This window comes from Triturus cristatus, chromosome 12, assembly GCF_964204655.1.
Source record: "Triturus cristatus chromosome 12, aTriCri1.1, whole genome shotgun sequence".
Lineage (NCBI taxonomy): Eukaryota > Metazoa > Chordata > Amphibia > Caudata > Salamandridae > Triturus > Triturus cristatus.
Window position 1 is genome coordinate 702,521,599 of NC_140595.1, and position 17,521 is coordinate 702,539,119.

Below are 17,521 nucleotides of genomic sequence, written 5' to 3' on the forward strand. Positions count from 1 at the left end.
TGTCCCTGGTTTATTTTGACAAAACAAGAGTGACATCAACTATATATTTATACATCTCTATGTACATAAATAAAATCGTAAAACTCAATTTTTCCTCCAGTTCAATAAAGGAAGGTCGTTGAATTAGTGCTCATTTTAGGAAAGACATATATTATATGTATAAAAAATAAATCTGAAAAGAACAAGTACAGATACTGTACATTCAAATGAATTGTCTTAGATTTTGCTTAGGGCCAGGGTCTCCATATGGTTTGCAGTAAGGGGTTACCTTTCTGCCATGCCAACTGTTCTTGATCAGAACTTTGCTCTGTGCAGTATGCTGGACAGGACCTGGGGTAAGGCATCGTGGGAAGCTGGTCATTCCGGGACAGACATATGGAAGAACATGGCTGTGGAAGCTCAAACATGCTGTTCGGAGACTGAGAAGCTCCTAGCATAACGTGTAGCTCTGAAAGTTTGGCTAGTACATGTTCTTTGAAGTGTTGACCGTAAAAAGCTCCTGGAAGGTCATGGGGTGACCATGTATGGTAATTTTCTTGGCTTACTGGCAACAAGCCAAGATCTGTTGCTCTCCAGGAGTTTGCTTGGACACACATCTGCAGATTGACTAGAAGCTGATTCTCGTCGGACGGGTGAACTTTATCAATGAAGTTTGCCAGGCGTTGTTCGCAGTCCTTGTATCCCGAGAGGTAGTGCGTGCTGTAAGTAGCATCTAGACTGCCAGACAATTTTCCTAAAACAGAGTTGATACAAAGGTGAATGTAAAGTGGGTCAGCAGATTACAGCATAAATTATTTATGGTGAATAGATCTTAAAATGCCAATAAAGTTATACCATCTTTCATCATTTGTGTTCTGTTCTTCAAGTACAGGACTGCTGTCTCCAAAATCTCTACTTTTTCTATCTTCGGGTTTTGGAATTTCTGGGAAAACAAAATGAAAATTGAGTAATGGAAAATTGTCACATTTTTTACCTTCCCTTCATCTAACTGGTTGATGTAGTAATTTCCCCTTTCAGACACTTGATGGAAATGTGCCATTACTTTAAAGGTGTTTAAAAATAAAGAGGGCAAGTCAATATACCAGACCTGGGTACAATTATGTAATATGAAACAAAGGTTCTTCTATCTGGATTACAGTGATCCAAATTTACATATGTATTGGTTTGCAGACGCAGAATGAAATAGTTATTTCAATAGCTGCTGTGTTAACAGAATATATAGTTTAATTAATTTCCAAAAGGAACTGTAGAGCAGACCTTGTTTACTAGCTTTGGCCAATAATATATGGACTATGTTGCTGTTGTCTACAAGTACAGTTGTAGGTGGCTTTACTGATTAGACCTGTGTCAAGGTTTTTTCGACTTATGGGGTTTCCTTTGATTAGTCATTCAGTGCTCAAGCAATTGGATACAGTCTAGCCAGGGACTTTTTGGCCCATAAGTAAAATATATAAGTAAGTAGCTGTTTATTGTACAATTAATTAAAACATTACAACACATCAACAGTATCATAAAAAATATTCAAAAGGGTAAATTAAAACCTGCAAAAGTAATACATTTCTAAAATTGATTTTAGTCTAATCTTCCCTTAGGCCGACTAATGTCACTTTGTTTAACAAAGGTGTTGATTAAACCACATAAATATGTCCTGATGTCGGATGACACCATGGGGTTTGCAACAGAAACATGTAATTGATGCTTGAAATAATGGACATTGTTGTGATAGTTACAGGTTCTATAATACACTTTCTAATGCGTGCTATGACCTATTGGTACTGAAGATACTGAAACAAAGCTTCTAGAGAGGGACAGGCATGCACTTGTGTTGTGAATTCTTTTATTTGTGGTGAAGGGCATGTGTTTTTGTTGTACTGTGATCCATCTGACTCTATTAATGTATCCATTAAAATCACCCTTTTTAGTATTCATAACCTCTTTCTTTTTGATAGAATGAGATGTTTTAACACTAAACAAGTTGTTTCATGATAATTAATGTGGTATGTTGACATAATATGATAGTGTGAATAACATGCATTCAAATCAAAATACCTCTTGGCCCTCCCCACAAAAATGTGGAAAATGTGTTCCCTCCTACCTTGGGAGAAAATTTATAGAAACACCCAAAAATTCAAGAGAACAGCCATAGATTTTTAGGAACACTTCCAAAAATAAAATTGTATGCTTTTGGAGTTTGCACCAGGTGGGAAATTCTGCACACTGAAATTTGCCACAAATGTACATCAGCACATTTCAGTTTCTTTTTTTTGTACATAGGGAAAATATTTTCCCTTTGGATGGACCCTTCTCACAAATTCCTATCAAAATTGAAAATACACTTATTCTTGCTTTTGACACAAGTAAATGTGAGAGCATTTCCACAATGAAAAAGCAAGAGATATGTGAATATTCACAATCTCCCACTATTGCCGATTGGATGTTGCTGGAGTGCATACACAAACATGTTACTAACCCTACCTTTGTGAATGTGGAAATTCAGTGATGTGCCTCTAGTCATCTGACCAAGGGGACTCCAGCAATGTACAGCTGGGTGTACATCATAAGCTGATTCACAATATTAAATCTATTTATTTTTTTACTATTCAGTTGAATGATCTGTTTTTCAAGACATTCAAAATCACTTTGGAAGTGGATTTCGCTTTTCTATTACATTCATATATAAATAATGTGTTCACATGGTACAGACTCATAATGCATTTCAGATAGATGTACCCTTCATTGGGGGAATGGTTGTATAATAATCTAGAATCAAATGGAAAAATATGCACATTTTAACTCTGTTAAACAGAGGAGACGAATGAGACACAATAAGGAATAAATATTGTATGTGAACATGCACAATAGATCACCGTGATGAAGCAATCTATAAACAATAGTGGAGAGAATCAAGGTCAGAGTGGTTAGTTGCATGTTTGCCCAACTTAAAAAAAAAAAAGAAAGAAAAATGTTGTTGCAAGAGGTCAGAACATAAGTGATTTGAAAGAGCGTGCAACATTAAGTAGAGTGGTTTAAGATCAGTGGGTTACAACCTCACTGGAGTTGAGAAGGCTTTAACAAGTGTACAAGTATAGAAGTGCAGAGCAATGGCACTTCCTTGCCTTCGATGTGAACATGCAACTCCTAGCTGAAACTGCATGGCGAAAAGCCTGAACACGGTCAGTGGTGCCATGTGCCTAGCAGATATCCACATATATCTGAAAGGCATGGAAAGTTAACGTCCTCTGGTCACAAGGTGCTAATCCCACTAGCTGTTATGTGGAGAAAGAAAAACAAAAACATGATACTACATAGGGCGATGTGAATCTGAAGAAAACAAGTTAGTGAAAGAAAAGCAGCAGCTATGTTGGAGCATGTGCAAAAGATTGAGGGAAATATATATGAGCTTTATCGAGGAAGAGGATGAAACTTAGTGAAAAGTAAAGGCCCGGTCGAAGCTTATTAGTTTGCTGTGATGACACAACCATGTCAAATATACTATATTCTCAGTTATGAATGCATCAGTAGGAGTGTATATCAACAGCCATACAATGGTAACAGATGACAGGTCAACCGTTTACAAAAAACGTGACATTTCCATGCAGTCATTAAGCCCATCTGGGTGAGGAGTGCCCCAAAGCCTAGACCAATATATCTCAATCTGCAGCAGTCATTGGATATGTTATTGTCTGTGTGTTTGCAGTATTTGAATGCGCAATTGTAAAATGTTATGTTTGCATTCTGTGAAATGGGTTACCAATGTGGATTGTTGATGGTTTTCATATAGATTATTCTTGTGTTCGGAACTACATATTTTACGGTTTTCCTCTGTTTTGCCTATATATATATATATATATATATATATATATATATATATAAGTCCCCAAAGGCATTTTAGGGCATAATTGCATTAGCCGGAGTTACAATTTCTTTTGCACTTAAGTTTTAATTTGTTGCCCTTGTGAGGCTGGTTCATATATGCTACCTTATGATATTATTGCAGTGTAAACTTTGTCTGAAGGGTGTGGCACCCATGATTTGTGGCTGAGCAGTCACCAGAGCCTTTTTTGTCACCAGTTTGTTGATATTTCTGGACCTCTCATGGGCAAATAATAGCTTCTCCCTCTATAGTGTGTCAAGTCTTCTTCTACCCGTAAGATAGTTCTTTGTTTGTTGATTACGTGTTAAATCTTGGCACTTTGTTTTGAAAATTGTGATAGACTAAGGTGAAACGCGTGTTGGGTAGCTTCCTTGTTTTGGTTTGCAATTTTGAGCTCTGACTTTAATCAGCTGTCATTTTGGCATTGGTGCAACTGTTAAAAGGTATCACCGCTGTAAAAATCTTCCTCGGTATCTTTGGAGTTGGTAGTGTAGCTTTGTGGTTCTGATATCATTTGTTTCAATCTAATAAACTGAGAGAATGGTGTTTTTTTAGCTATTCTGGGTGGGAGCTTAGGTGATGCCATACGGCGTATTTTCGAATGGTTTTCGGTAAACCATAACTTGTAAGTGTACTTTAATTTCACTTATGTGCTAACTGCATTTGTAATGATTGTTGATGTGATCCAGTTCCAGAATATTGAGTTTTAACTTATGTTCCATGCCAAATGAAATACGTAATCAATACATTTTATGTACATGATGAGTCTTTGTGTCCAATGTTCGTTTTTTGTTGTTGTATTTTGTATATAGAAACTCTCTTCTCAGTGAAAGTAGCTGTGGTATGCAGAAAATTGAAGTCACTAAAAAAGGAATGCCTTATAGGCTTTGATTGCTCCTGTGTTGAATAATGTCCATTCTATTGCTTCAACACCTTCAGCATAGGGGAATGAAGTGTAAAGTGAGATAACATCTACTTTATAAGTCCAGATATTTTGTGAATTGGAAAGCTCAATGGCTGCGAGCTTGATGAGAATATCAGTGATATCTTTCAAGTAGGATTTAGTATTTTGGATTATTGATTGTAGAAACTCATGTAGGTATATACCTAGGGGGATGCTTAATGAGACACATCCTGAGTCAATTGGCTGAAATGGAGGGTCGATCAGATATTTATGTATTTTAGGAAGCATGTGTAGTTTAAGTCTTTTGGGGTACTCTGTTGTCAAAACAATTTTGTTTTTGTGGTTATGCACTCTAATTCCAAAACTGTAGTAAGATTACTTTCTGTAGTCTTTTGAAAAGCTATTTTGGAATCTTCTTCCAGAGGTATGTATGTGTGGTGGTGCCTTGGACATGTTCTGGAACTTAACATCTGTAATGATCAGTCTCTATCCCCACTAATCCACCACCTTTATCGTTCTTTTCAAGAGCGATCCTGCTGTTGTTGACCAAGGATTGTAGGGTACTTTTATCCTGTTAATTGAAATTTGTTTGTGTGGTGGCTTGTCCCAGATGAGTTTATCCAGGTTGTTGTGAATCAAAACCTTAAAGGTATCTAATATTAATGGATGACATGAATAAGCTTGACGGTTTGAATTCCTTATATAATGTGTCTTCCACAGCTTTATTTAATTTCTCAATCATTGGAGAGAAAATATTTTAACCCTAGATTTCTCATGAATTTGTATTTGGAGACATGTTTCCAGTCTGTTAGTGTTGTATGTGGAAACATAGGGAGGTCCCTTTAGCTAGAACTTGATTTATGTGTTTTGTTGGGCTGGTACTTGGTATGTTGATAATCAACTCTTCTCATTGATTCTCAAGTTTCTTTTATTTTTATTTTTCCCCTCCTGGGTTTGAACCTGCTGATGTTGTTTCTGGTCTGCTGTTTGCTGCTAGACCTGTGGATAAAGAATCATTGAAGTTTTAGGAACATTGAGTGCTTCTACATGATCTGTTTTTGTTGCTGGTCTGCCTGGGATTATTTTTATCACTTTCTTGGAGCACTGCTTTCCTGTGAGGTATTGTTAGAAATTGGATTGTTGGTTGACTGGTGTTTGAGCCCAGGTCAAGCAACAGCCCCAATCCTTTGCAGGGTGTTCCACAAAAAGTCACTAAAGCTTTTGTGAAAATAGCAGCAAAAAGCACCAAGCGCCAACTATGGATATCTTGTCACACTGGGCCAGGTAAAAGTCTAAATTTCTGCGATGGAGCACAGGTTGGGTACAGTCACTAGATTAGTTCTGTGGAAAGTTTACTATCTCAGATAGGTGTGAAGAGACCCGTTCGTGGTGGAGGAAGGCTTCAAGGAGCAGAAAAGTGTCATGAGAGGCTGCCAGAGTAGTACGAAGAGCAGGCAGGGCAGAACGGTTGGGCATTGGTGTTGGTGGTCCCTATAAGCGATCGCAGCTGTGTCAGCAAGAAGCGGCTGCCAGAACCTTACATTGAATGGCGGCATGAGCAACGAGGTTCTGGTACGAACGTGCCGGTCAGCAGTCACGATGAGCCCAAAAACGAATAGTTTCTTACCTGTCGGTGTAGTTTTGCAGCTTGAAGATCTTTCTGGATTCACTATGCTGTGCATTATTCCGCGATCTGGTGGTTGGGTCCAGATTCGTAGTCTTTCTTTTGTTTTTTTTGTTTTTGTTTTTTTGTAGCCCAGGTGGGCGTCAACGTCCCACCATTTGGTGCACCTCTCGTGACGTCGTCGTGCTTCCTGTGGAAGTCCCACCTTTGGGGCGCCATCTTCGGGTTCTTTTTTTCCCCTTTTTTTTTTTTTATTTTTTAACCCTAGGCGTTCTCTTAATTTTCCTTTTCGAATTTCCTTTAGTATTCCAATTATTCTGTTCTTCCTTGTCCTTCCACCTCTTTCTCCATCCTCATCTTCCTGGCGGAGGTGGGTGGGTTCGCTAGTGAATCCAGAAAGACCTTCAAGCTGCAAAACTACACCGACAGGTAAGAAACTATTCGTTTTGCAGCGTGAATCTTTCTGGATTCACTATGCTTTGCGTAGACTTTGTAGCGGTTTGTTATCTTTGTGGCGGCTGGGTGGTAGATGAGTGTTGGCTGTTGAATATGTGTTGAAGCACCTTCTGTCCTACTTGTGCTTCCTTGTTCATCTGAATGTCCACGCAATAGTGCTTAGTGAACGTGTGCACTGAAGCCTATGTTGCCGCCAGGCATATGTCTTGAATGGGCGTATCTGCCAGAAAGGCAATTGTTGTTCCCTTCTTCCTTGTGGAGTGGGCTCGTGGCCCATCCGATAGCTCCTGCCCTGCCTGTTTGTGGCAGAATTGTATTGTCAGTGCAATCCATCGTGCAATGGTGGCTTTTGACACGGGTCTACCCAGGAAACTAGTTGCAAAGGAGACAAAGACCTGCTTGGTCTTCCTGTGCTCTTTGGTCCTCTCAATGTAGTGCATCACTGCCCTTCTAGCATCTAGAGTGTGCAGTGCCCTTTCTGCGCTTGTCGTGGGGTTTTGAAAGAAACTCGGTATCTGAATTGTCTGGTTCATATGGAATGCCGACACCACCTTAGGCATGAAGTGTGTGTCCGTTCTTAGAACCACCCTATCCTTGTGTATCTGGATGTAGGGCTCTTGCAGTGTCAGTGCTTGCAGCTCGCTCACTCTGCGCAGCGAGGTTATCGCTACCAGGAAGGCTGTTTTCATTGTCAGCATTTGCAGCGTGGCTTTGTGGATCGGCTCAAACGGCGCCTTCATAAGCTCGGTTAGGACCACGTTGAGGTCCCATGCCTGCGGCGGCATCCTCTTTGGTGGCGCAATTCTTTTCGCCCCCTCCAGGAACCTCTTTACTACCTGTGACGTAAAGAGACTTCCTCCTCTCTCCCCTCGTGTGTAAGCTACGATTGCCGCTAGGTGTACCCTTAGGGAGGATGAGCATAGATTACTTTTTAGTAGGTGTGTGAGATATCTAAGCACCGTTGACTCTATTCAGTAGTTTATTTCTGCTGCACCATATTGTGAACCTTTCCCATTTCTCCCCATAGCATTTTCGTGTTGTAGGTCTCCTTGCCTCCCGCAGCACTCGCATAGTGCTTGGAGGTAGGTTCTGGTGCGCAAACTCTAAGTCTTCAGGAGCCATGCCACCAGGCTGAGGCTCTCTGGCTCTGGGTGCAGGACCTCTCCGTTCTGCATGGAGAGCAGGTCCTTTCTTCTTGTGAATTTGTGAGGAGTGCCTTGTGCCATTTCCACTATTTGAGGGAACCATGTCTGCCTTGCCCACTGTGGTGCAACTAGGATCAGTGTCATGTTGCTGGTCCTGCACTTGTCGAGCACCCTGTGGAACAGCGGTATCGGTGGAAAAGCGTAGGCAAATGTCTTTGACCAACTTATCCATAGGGCATTCCCTTGCGATTGCTGTTCTGGTTGTCTGGATGCGAAGTTTTGGCATTTTGCATTCAGGCGTGTTGCAAACAGGTCTATTGTCGGTGTTCCCCTCCTTTGGAATAGCCTCTGCGTTTCCTGTCCATCTAGCTCCCACTCGTGGGATGCCGATGTCTGTCTGCTGAGCCAGTCTGCCTCCACATTGTCCTTCCCTGGTAGGTGTATGGCCAGCAGGTCTATCTTGAGTGGGATGGCCCATCTCCAAATTTCCTGTGCCAGAGTGGAAAGGGGGAACGATTGTGTCCCTCCCTGCTTGTTGATATAGAACATGGTAGTAGTATTGTCTGTCTGTATCAACACTTTCTGATGTATAGCTGTTTCTGGAAGGCCTTCAGGGCTAGCAGGACAGTCTTCAATTCCAGGTAATTGATGTGTCTGACCGCATCTGCCGGAGTCCACAGACCCCTCACCCTGAGTTTGTTCATGTGTGCTCCCCATCTTATTTGTGATGCGTCCGTGGTGATGGTCACAGTTGGGTTTCGTGGTTTCAAGGTCTTTCCTGTAGTTAAGTTCTCCCTGTTCCACCATGTTATCTCCTCCTGCACTGTGTGCGTAACAACCACTAGATCCTCCCAACTCCCGCTTGCTTGTGACCATTGCTGTTGCAGCAATTCTTGGAATTATCTTATGTGAAGCCGTACATTGGAGACTAGGTGGATGCATGACGCCATCATCCCCATGATCTTGCTCACTGTCAGAACTCGCCCCTTCTGGTAGAGACGCGTCTCGTTCAGCAGGGCTATTGTTCTTCTGTCGCTGGGCATCACCGTTCCGTCTATGGTGTTGATCTTCGCCCCCAGGAAGATCTTCACCTGTTCTGGTTCTATCGATGACTTCCCCCAGTGTATCAAGAACCCCAGGTTTGTTAGTGTTCTTGTCACCCGTTCTGCGTGCTCCTCGCACTTGTCGCGAGTGCTTGCTTTGACTAGCCAGTCGTCTAGGTAAGGATACACATGAATCCCTTCCCTTCGTAGGTACGCTGCTACTGCTGCAAGGCATTTTGTGAAAACCCTTGGGGCGGACTTTAGACCGAATGCCAGGGTTGTAAACTGATAATGATCCTGGTTGATGTTGAACCTTAACAGGTTTTTGTGCCGTCTGTTCATTGGGATGTGCAGGTAGGCGTCCTTGAGATCCACAGTGGACATGAAGTCTCCGGCTCGCATTTGGGGTAGCACTTCTTGTAGTGATGTCATCTTGAATTTTTGCGTCTTTATGAATTTGTTTAGGAATCTTAGGTCCAGGATGGGTCTTAGTGATTCGTCCACCTTTGGTACAAGGAAGTAGTTTGAGTACACTCCCTTGTTCCTTTCTCTGCGTGGCACTGGTTCTATGGCCCTCTTTTTCAGTAGTTGGTGTCTCCTCCCTGAGTTGAGCGAGCTCTTGACCCGAGCACTGTCTTCTCTTTGGTTTCTTGTTTGGAGGCCTTTTCTCTAACTCTATGCAGTATCCATGCTGTATGACGTTGAGAACCCATTTGTCTGAGGTTATTTGTTGCCATTGTTGTAGGTAGAGGCCCAGTCTTCCGCCCACCGGTGTTGCATGTTCGTAGGCGCTTGTTTTGTGTAACCCCCTTGGTGTTCTTACATTGCGCTTCACCCTTTGGGGTATGCTGGGGGTGAGCGTCCTTTTGTGTGTGTAGTCACTTAGATTAGGGTTGGTCTCCCCCTCTCCTCCTTTGGCCACGTCCGTTTCCCCTCCCTCGAAAGGACTGGCCTCGGGGCTGGTACTGCCAGTTCTGCTTCTGCTATCCCTGCTGGCTGTGACTGTCACCCTGCTGCCCTTGCTGGAATGTCTGGTGCGATGTACCCTGCTGGCTTCCTCCCCTTCCGTAGGGTCTCCGATTTGGGGTGTCCCTTCGCATCCCTCTGAATTGCAGGGCCCCCATGGATCTTGCTGTCTCATTTTCCTTTTTCAGTTGGGTGAGCTTCACGTCCACAGTTTCCCCGAACAGCGTTTCACCGTTGAAAGGGGTGTTCAGTATGTTATTCAGGACTTCCTGCTTGAATCCAGAAATTCTGAGCCAAGCCTGTCTCCTTTCAGTGATCCCTATGGCCATCTGTCTGCTCGAAGTTTCCGCCCCGTCAATGCAGTCTTGATGCATGAGTTGGCGATATTCTTCCCTTCCTCCACTAGATGGGAAGCCCTTTGACGGTTCTCTTCTGGGAGATGCTTGACTAGTTCCCCCATCTCATCCCAGTGCTGGTACTGGTGTCTGTTCAGTAGCGCGTTTGAGTTTGCCATGCGCCAGTTCATTGCGGCGTTTCTTTCTACCTTCCTTCCAGTGAGGTCCATCCTTCTGCTCTCCTTATCAGGAGGTGGGCCCGAGGTCGCCGGCACATTGGCTCTTTTCCTGGCTGTGAAAGCAATGATGGAATCGGCAGTGACCGATCCCTTGATGTAAGGAGGATCCTGCGAGGAGTGCTTGTACTTCTTTTCCGTTCTGGGTGTGATGGACCGTCATGTTCCCGGGTCCTTAAACGCCTCCTTCCCTTGGTTCATCACGCTTTGGAGCATGGGGAGGAACTGGCTCCTCGTCTGGATGGGGAGAAGAGTTTTGAGTAGAAAGTCTGCTTTCGGCTTCTCCTCGTCCAATTTCACACCAAAGGCTGCTGCAGCACTCTTGACGACCATGTTGTAAGCCCTGATGTCGTCAGGCGGCGAAGGCCTCGAAGGATACGAGTCCACGGGCTCTTCGGGGTTTTCAGTGTCGATGTCCTGCCATTCCAGCTCCTGAGTAGTCGACGCCGCCGAGCCGTAGAACGACTGCTGATCCTCTTCATCATCTTCTCCCTCATAGTAGGGGCCTTCTTCCTCCTCTTCAGGACCTCTCGACTGCTCTTCGGCGTCGAAATCTCCCTGTTCCTCGATCTCAATGACATCCGTCGACGGGACCGTTGGGATTTTGAATTGTTTCATTCTTTCGTTGAACTCCTTCTTCCTCTGAAGGATGCTCTCCATCTCCGCCTCGAGCCTTCTCTTTTTCTTTTCCATGCTTGATGTGCTGGGCGTCGACCGCAGGTCTCTTCGACGGAGCTTGTGTCGACGCGGCCTTGTCTTTCGTCGCCGAAAGTCCCACCTTGTGGGTCTGTTTCGACGAACTCTGTCCCTCGGCAGTCTTCGGCACCTTGGAGTCCTTCTCGAAGGATCCGCTCGGCCTTTTGTCCTTTGAACCACTGGCGGACGTCGAAATTTTCGGCGCCGGTGTTTCCTTCGAGGACTTTGACTCATTTTTTCGAGAGTCACCATCCGATTTTCGGGGCCCTTTTGGTGGTTTTGTACTCGACGTGTCTCTTACCTCGTCAGGCGTTGTCTTCACGGTCGCAGAGACCGATAAGAAATCAGGTCCCTCGGCGATGTTGACCTGTCGTCGGTGGAGAGGCCCAGATCGTACAGTGACGGGGCCTTACCCTTGCCTTCCATGCTGAAGTCGGCCCTCCTCTGATGTTCTCTCACCCGAAGAGTCTTCGGCGCGAAAGCGGAACAGGCGTTGCAGTCCTTGCTCTCGTGGTCGAACGTCAGGCAATGGTTGCAGACCGGATGTTGATCCTTCTGCGCGTACTTGTGGTGGCAGTTAGGGCAGAACTTAAATGGTGTCTTGTCCATTGCGCTCAGAGCCTCTGAGTGCGCATTTTCCTATGTGCGTCGAAGAATTTCGAGGATCCCCTCCTTCGTCGTCCCGGCTGTAATACCTTTCTCTCTGTAGTCTTCTAAAAGTTCTCCTTCGATGAAATTCGCGTATTTTCCTTCTTCCTTCGTCTAAAACTCTGGAGCTTCTTGATGACGATCCAGACCCAACGGCGGAAAAAAGAATCTGAAGATGGCGCCCCAAATGTGGGACTTCCGCAGGAAGCACGACGACGTCACGAGAGGTGCACCAAATGGTGGGACGTCGACGCCCACCTGGGCTACAAAAAAACAAAAGAAAGACTACGAATCCGGACCCAACCACCAGATCGCGGAATAATGCACAGCATAGTGAATCCAGAAAGATTCACTCTGCAAAACTTCAATATAGCTCTGAGGCCACACCAAGGGCCCAGTACCTGAGGGATACCACTTGAGGGTCATGAATTCACTTTAGCTGGGTCCAGGGGCTTGTGCAGGATGTTTAAGAGCATATTATGTTCCTGAGGCTCAGATCAGCAGGCCAGCAGACTAGCCCTTGGAGTCACTCTGATAGCCCTGGGTTCAAGACAAAGTTGCAGGTCCAGTTCTTCTTCCGTAGCAAGAGAGCAGCAGGGAAGAAAGGGAACAGGTCCGCAGTCCAGCAAAGTGGCAGTCCTTTCAGTAGCACAGCAGTCATCCTTACTGGCAGAGTACCATAGGTCCAGAAGTGTATTGAAGAGTTGGTGTCTGAGGTCCCATTTTTATATACTGGTGCCCTCCTTCTAGAAGGGAGGGAAGATTCTAGACTGTCTTTGAAGAGCATGGAATGTCCTGACTTCCCTGCACTGGCTCCAAACTGGCCACAGTTACAATGTGTAGGTCTTAAGTAATTTGTGTGAGCGCAGAGGACTCCCTATTTAGTTGCAAGTAGGGCTGTGCTCAGCTCCATCTTTTCATCCTGCTTGCAGATCGCCCATTAAGACACACCTAATCCCTCTATTGTGTGACTTTCTGGGAGAAATTCACAAATTCTGTCAGTTACACCCAGTCATGTCACCCAAGGCAGGCTATAGGTGCAAAGGGGCTAAGGGCATAAAAAAATGCCAACTCTTTAAAATTGGCATCTTCATAATTGTAATCATAAACCAGACGTTACCATTAAATTTGCCTTTTCATTACATTTCCAAAGACACCAAACTTGAGCAGCTACCTGCTTCCAATTGGAATTTACAGCTTATTAAATGTAATAATGTATGCCCAATGTTATCCTATTGGAGGGGTAGGCCTCACAATAGGGAAAACACACATTTAGAAGTTTTTCGCTACCAGGACATGTATAACTTAAAAGGATATTCCCAACATTTCATTTACACAGCGCCCTGTCCTATGGGCTACCTGGGTCCTGACTTAGGGGTGCAATAATAGACATTGGACATGTTTTGAAGTGCTACTTAAATGGGTGGCACAATAAGTGCTGCAGGCCTACTAGTAGCATTTAATTTACAGGCTCTGGATATATGGTATAACGCTCTACAAAGGACGTACAAGTAAATACAATTTGTCAATTGGGTATAAGCCAATTAAACCATGTTTAAAGCAGAGAACTCAAGCAGTGGTAAATGCATAGATCCACCGAGCCTCGAGGGAGCAAGTCAGGTTTTCGGTATGGGAGTAGCCTTGATGGTTTGACTACAGGCGTCCCTTCCGCTCCTCAAAGGACTCATGAGGCCTCCTATCATGATTTGTTAGATTTAAACAGACCGATCAGGTGCTGTATAAACTTTAATTTCTATATATTTGTTTATCACTATATTTGAGTTGAATAGAACATTAGGAGTTGGAGCATTCTTTCTCCTTTGAGGTCCTGAAGAAAAACCTTGGGGTAGAGCTTGAAACTAGTCGACCAACCAGGGAATCGGCAGGTAATTGTAACTCTAACATTTCCCATTTGTCCTCAGATTTTAGCATATTAACTAAGGGAGTAAAATACAGTGTTTTTTGTCCCACTATATTGTTATTTTTAAAGTTTTTACACATTTAGTCTTATCCCACTCCATCTCTAGAAGCCGTATAGGTGTACAGGAACACTCCTTTTTTCTATAAAGTGCTCCCGCGTCTCCGTAGGTAGCAGCACGCCCCTATCTGTAGAGGGCAGGGATGAAACCTATGATGACGCATGTCACCAAGGGGCAACCCAGGTGGGTGAGGGTTATTTGAAAGAAAAAGCTTTTCTTTCCTTTCAATCCTAACATGAGGTTCACTTTTCCTTCTTTGACAAAAGGGATTCTCTTTTGGTTATTTGATAGATTCGTGGAGGACGAGTCCCAATTTCTCCTACCTCTAATCTCCCCTCTTTTTATGTGATATGAAAAATGCAGAGTCATAAGTCCAATAAAAAAAAATTCTGCAAAAAGTGTTGGGGAAAAAGGCAAAAGGTTTGGGGGTGAACCAGCAGATAGGGCCAGGCCCAACAGGTCTCATTGGTATTATTCCCATTGTTGCTATTCTTAAGTATACCTCAGCCTATATGTGTACCTCATCCGATTTGTAGTCAATGGTGTTTTGTTTGAATATTTGAATGTTTTTGTTAATTTCTTTTGTGTATATTATGAGCTGCTGTTAACCTCCTCCAAGTTTATTTTGGCTTTCTGGTGTTCAAAATCTTTTTAGAAATTTTGTTTTTAATTTGCATGATTTCTTCCTCTAGTTCATTGATGACTGTAGAAAGTTCTTCCTCTATCAGTAGAATGAAGTCCAAAGAGCATTTGTTCAGCATAGAATACCACCTCTCAACAATGTTTTTGTTTGTTTTGCATAGTGTAGGTTTCAGGGCTACTTGTAGACCCTGTGGGATTCTTTTAGACATGTGATACGGAATAAGTGTTGTAACGTGTAATCTCTTATTGATTTCCCGGCACATTATATATTCCAATTGGTGTAGGTTTGGTGTATATTGTCAGTGAGACTTGTCTTGTTTGATGTGTCGGATCAGGAAAGCACTTAAAATGTGGTTTTTCAATCAATAGGCCTTTATTTCTCCTTGTCCCATTGTAGAGTGTCTCAGTACTTCCCTTCTGTATTGGCAGTGCCTAGACGCTTCCAGGCATTTTTGCACTTTATAAGGATTATGTCACTTACCCTGTAAGCATCTGTTTGTGGCATACAGTGCTGTGGATTTGCATGTTCTGCATACTCCTGCCATTTAGTGTTGGATCTGGATGCGTGCAAGCTGTTTTTCTTTGAAGAAGCCTCTCAAGTTACGAGGTAAAGTGACTCCTCTTGGTAATATTGCACATGGGCATCGACTCCATTGTTTTCCCACACTTGGATGAGAATGGAGTGTGTGTGTGTTACTAAAAAGATGACTGTGCATATGATAGAGTAACGAATAGTTTCTTACCTGTCGGTGTAGTTTTGCAGCTTGAAGATCTTTCTGGATTCACTATGCTGTGCATTATTCCGCGATCTCGTGGTTGGGTCCGGATTCGTAGTCTTTTCTTTGTTTTCCCTTTTTTTTTTTTTTTATTGTAGCCCAGGTGGGCGGCGACGACCCACCATTTGGTGCACCTCCCGTGACGTCGTCGTGCTTCCTGCGGAAGTCCCACCTTTGGGGCGCCATCTTCGGGTTCTTTTTTTTTTTTTTATTTTTTTTTTTTTACCCTAGGCGATTGATTTGTCCTTCAGTCCATTTTCTGTACGTTTTTATTCCTTCTGATGTTTTCCATTTCACCCCCTCTTCCTTCAGCCTCATCTTACTGGCGGAGGTGGGTGGGTTCGCTAGTGAATCCAGAAAGATCTTCAAGCTGCAAAACTACACCGACAGGTAAGAAACTATTCGTTTTGCAGCGTGAATCTTTCTGGATTCACTATGCTGTGCATAGACTTTGTAGCGGTTTTCTAATTTTGTGGCGGCTGGGTGGTAGATGAGCGTTGGTCGTTGAAAATGTGTTGAAGCACCTTCTGTCCAACCTGTGCTTCCTTGTTCATCTGAATGTCCACGCAGTAGTGTTTCGTGAACGTGTGCACAGATGCCCAAGTTGCCGCTAGACATATGTCCTGAATGGGCGTGTTTGCCAGGAAGGCAACGGTGGCCCCCTTCTTCCTTGTGGAGTGAGCCTGAGGCCCCTCTGCTAGCTCCTGTCCAGCCTGTTTGTGGCAGAATTGAATAGTGAGGGCAATCCATTTAGCGATGGTGCCCTTAGTCACTGGTCTACCCATGAAGCTAGTAGCAAAGGACACAAACAACTGCTTTGATTTCCTGAGTTCCTTGGTTCTCTCAATGTAGTGCATCACCGCTCTTCTAGCGTCGAGAGTGTGCAGCGCCCTTTCTGCGTTCGAAGTCGGGTTTTGGAAGAAACTCGGTATCTGAATACTCTGGTTCATGTGGAACGCCGACACCACCTTGGGCATGAAGTGTGGGTCTGTTCTCAGGACTACCCTGTCCTTGTGAATCTGAATGTAGGGTTCCTGTAGCGTTAGTGCTTGAAGCTCGCTCACCCTGCGTAGTGAGGTTATGGCCACCAGAAAGGCCGTTTTCATAGTCAACATTTGCAGTGAGGCCTTGTGAATGGGTTCAAACGGTGCCTTCATGAGCTCCGTCAGTACCACGTTGAGATTCCATGCTGGCGGCGGCAACCTTTTAGGAGGGGCAATTCTTTTAGCTCCTTCCATGAATCTCTTCACAACCTGCGAAGTGAAGAAACTTCCACCCTTCTCACCTCTGGTGTAGGCTACGATTGCCGCTAGGTGTACCCTTAGGGAGCTCGAGCAGAGGTTACTCTTTAGAAGGTGTGTGAGGTACCTCAGTACTGTTGAGTCTCTTGTCATTCTGTTTTGCAGGCCCTTCTTCCTGCACCACACAGTAAATCTCTGCCATTTCGCGCTGTAGCATTTGCGTGTAGTTGGTTTTCTTGCCTCCCGCAGCACCCGCATAGTGCTAGGAGGCAATCTAAGGTGAGCGAACTCTAGGTCTTCAGGAGCCATGCCGCCAGGTTGAGGCTCTCTGGCTCCGGATGCAGGACCTCTCCGTTTTGCATGGAGAGCAGGTCCCTTCTTCTCTCGAACCTGTGGGGATTGCCCTGTGCCATTTCTTGAATTTGTGAGAACCATGTCTGCCTTGCCCACTGCGGAGCCACTAGGATCAGAGTCATGTTGCTGGTTCTGCACTTGTCGAGCACTCTGTGCAACAGAGGTATCGGTGGAAAGGCGTAGGCAAATGTCCTCGACCAGCTTATCCATAGGGCATTTCCTTGGGATTGCTGATCTGGTTGCCTGGACGCGAAGCTTTGGCATTTTGCATTTTGGCGTGTTGCAAACAGGTCTATTGTGGGAGTTCCCCATCTCTGGAAAAGCTTCTCCGTTTCCTGGCCATTGAGCTCCCACTCGTGCGATGCCGAGGTCTGCCTGCTTAGCCAGTCTGCCTCCACATTGTCCTTCCCTGGAAGGTGAATTGCCAGTAGATCTATCCTGAGAGGTATGGCCCATCTCCAAATCTCCTGTGCCAGAGAGGAAAGAGGGAACGACTGTGTCCCCCCCCCTGCTTGTTGATATAGAACATTGCCGTGGTGTTGTCTGTTTGAACCAACACCCTCTGGTTGTACAGGTGCCTCTGGAATGCCTTCAGGGCTAGC

General features: G+C 44.4%; 1 protein-coding gene across 1 annotated transcript in view; it reads right to left on the reverse strand.

The window, feature by feature from the left end:
* Positions 1 to 227: 227 nt before the first annotated feature.
* Positions 228 to 17,521, reverse strand: part of LOC146780144 (transcription factor HES-4-A-like) — a 97,711-nt gene continuing 80,417 nt past the window's right edge. Inside the window, exons 3-4 of the mRNA XM_085637127.1 lie at positions 835 to 922; positions 228 to 733 (exon numbers count right to left, since the gene is read on the reverse strand). Of these exons, the coding sequence (XP_085493253.1) occupies positions 228 to 733; positions 835 to 922 (594 nt within the window). The remainder of the gene's footprint in view (positions 734 to 834; positions 923 to 17,521) is intronic.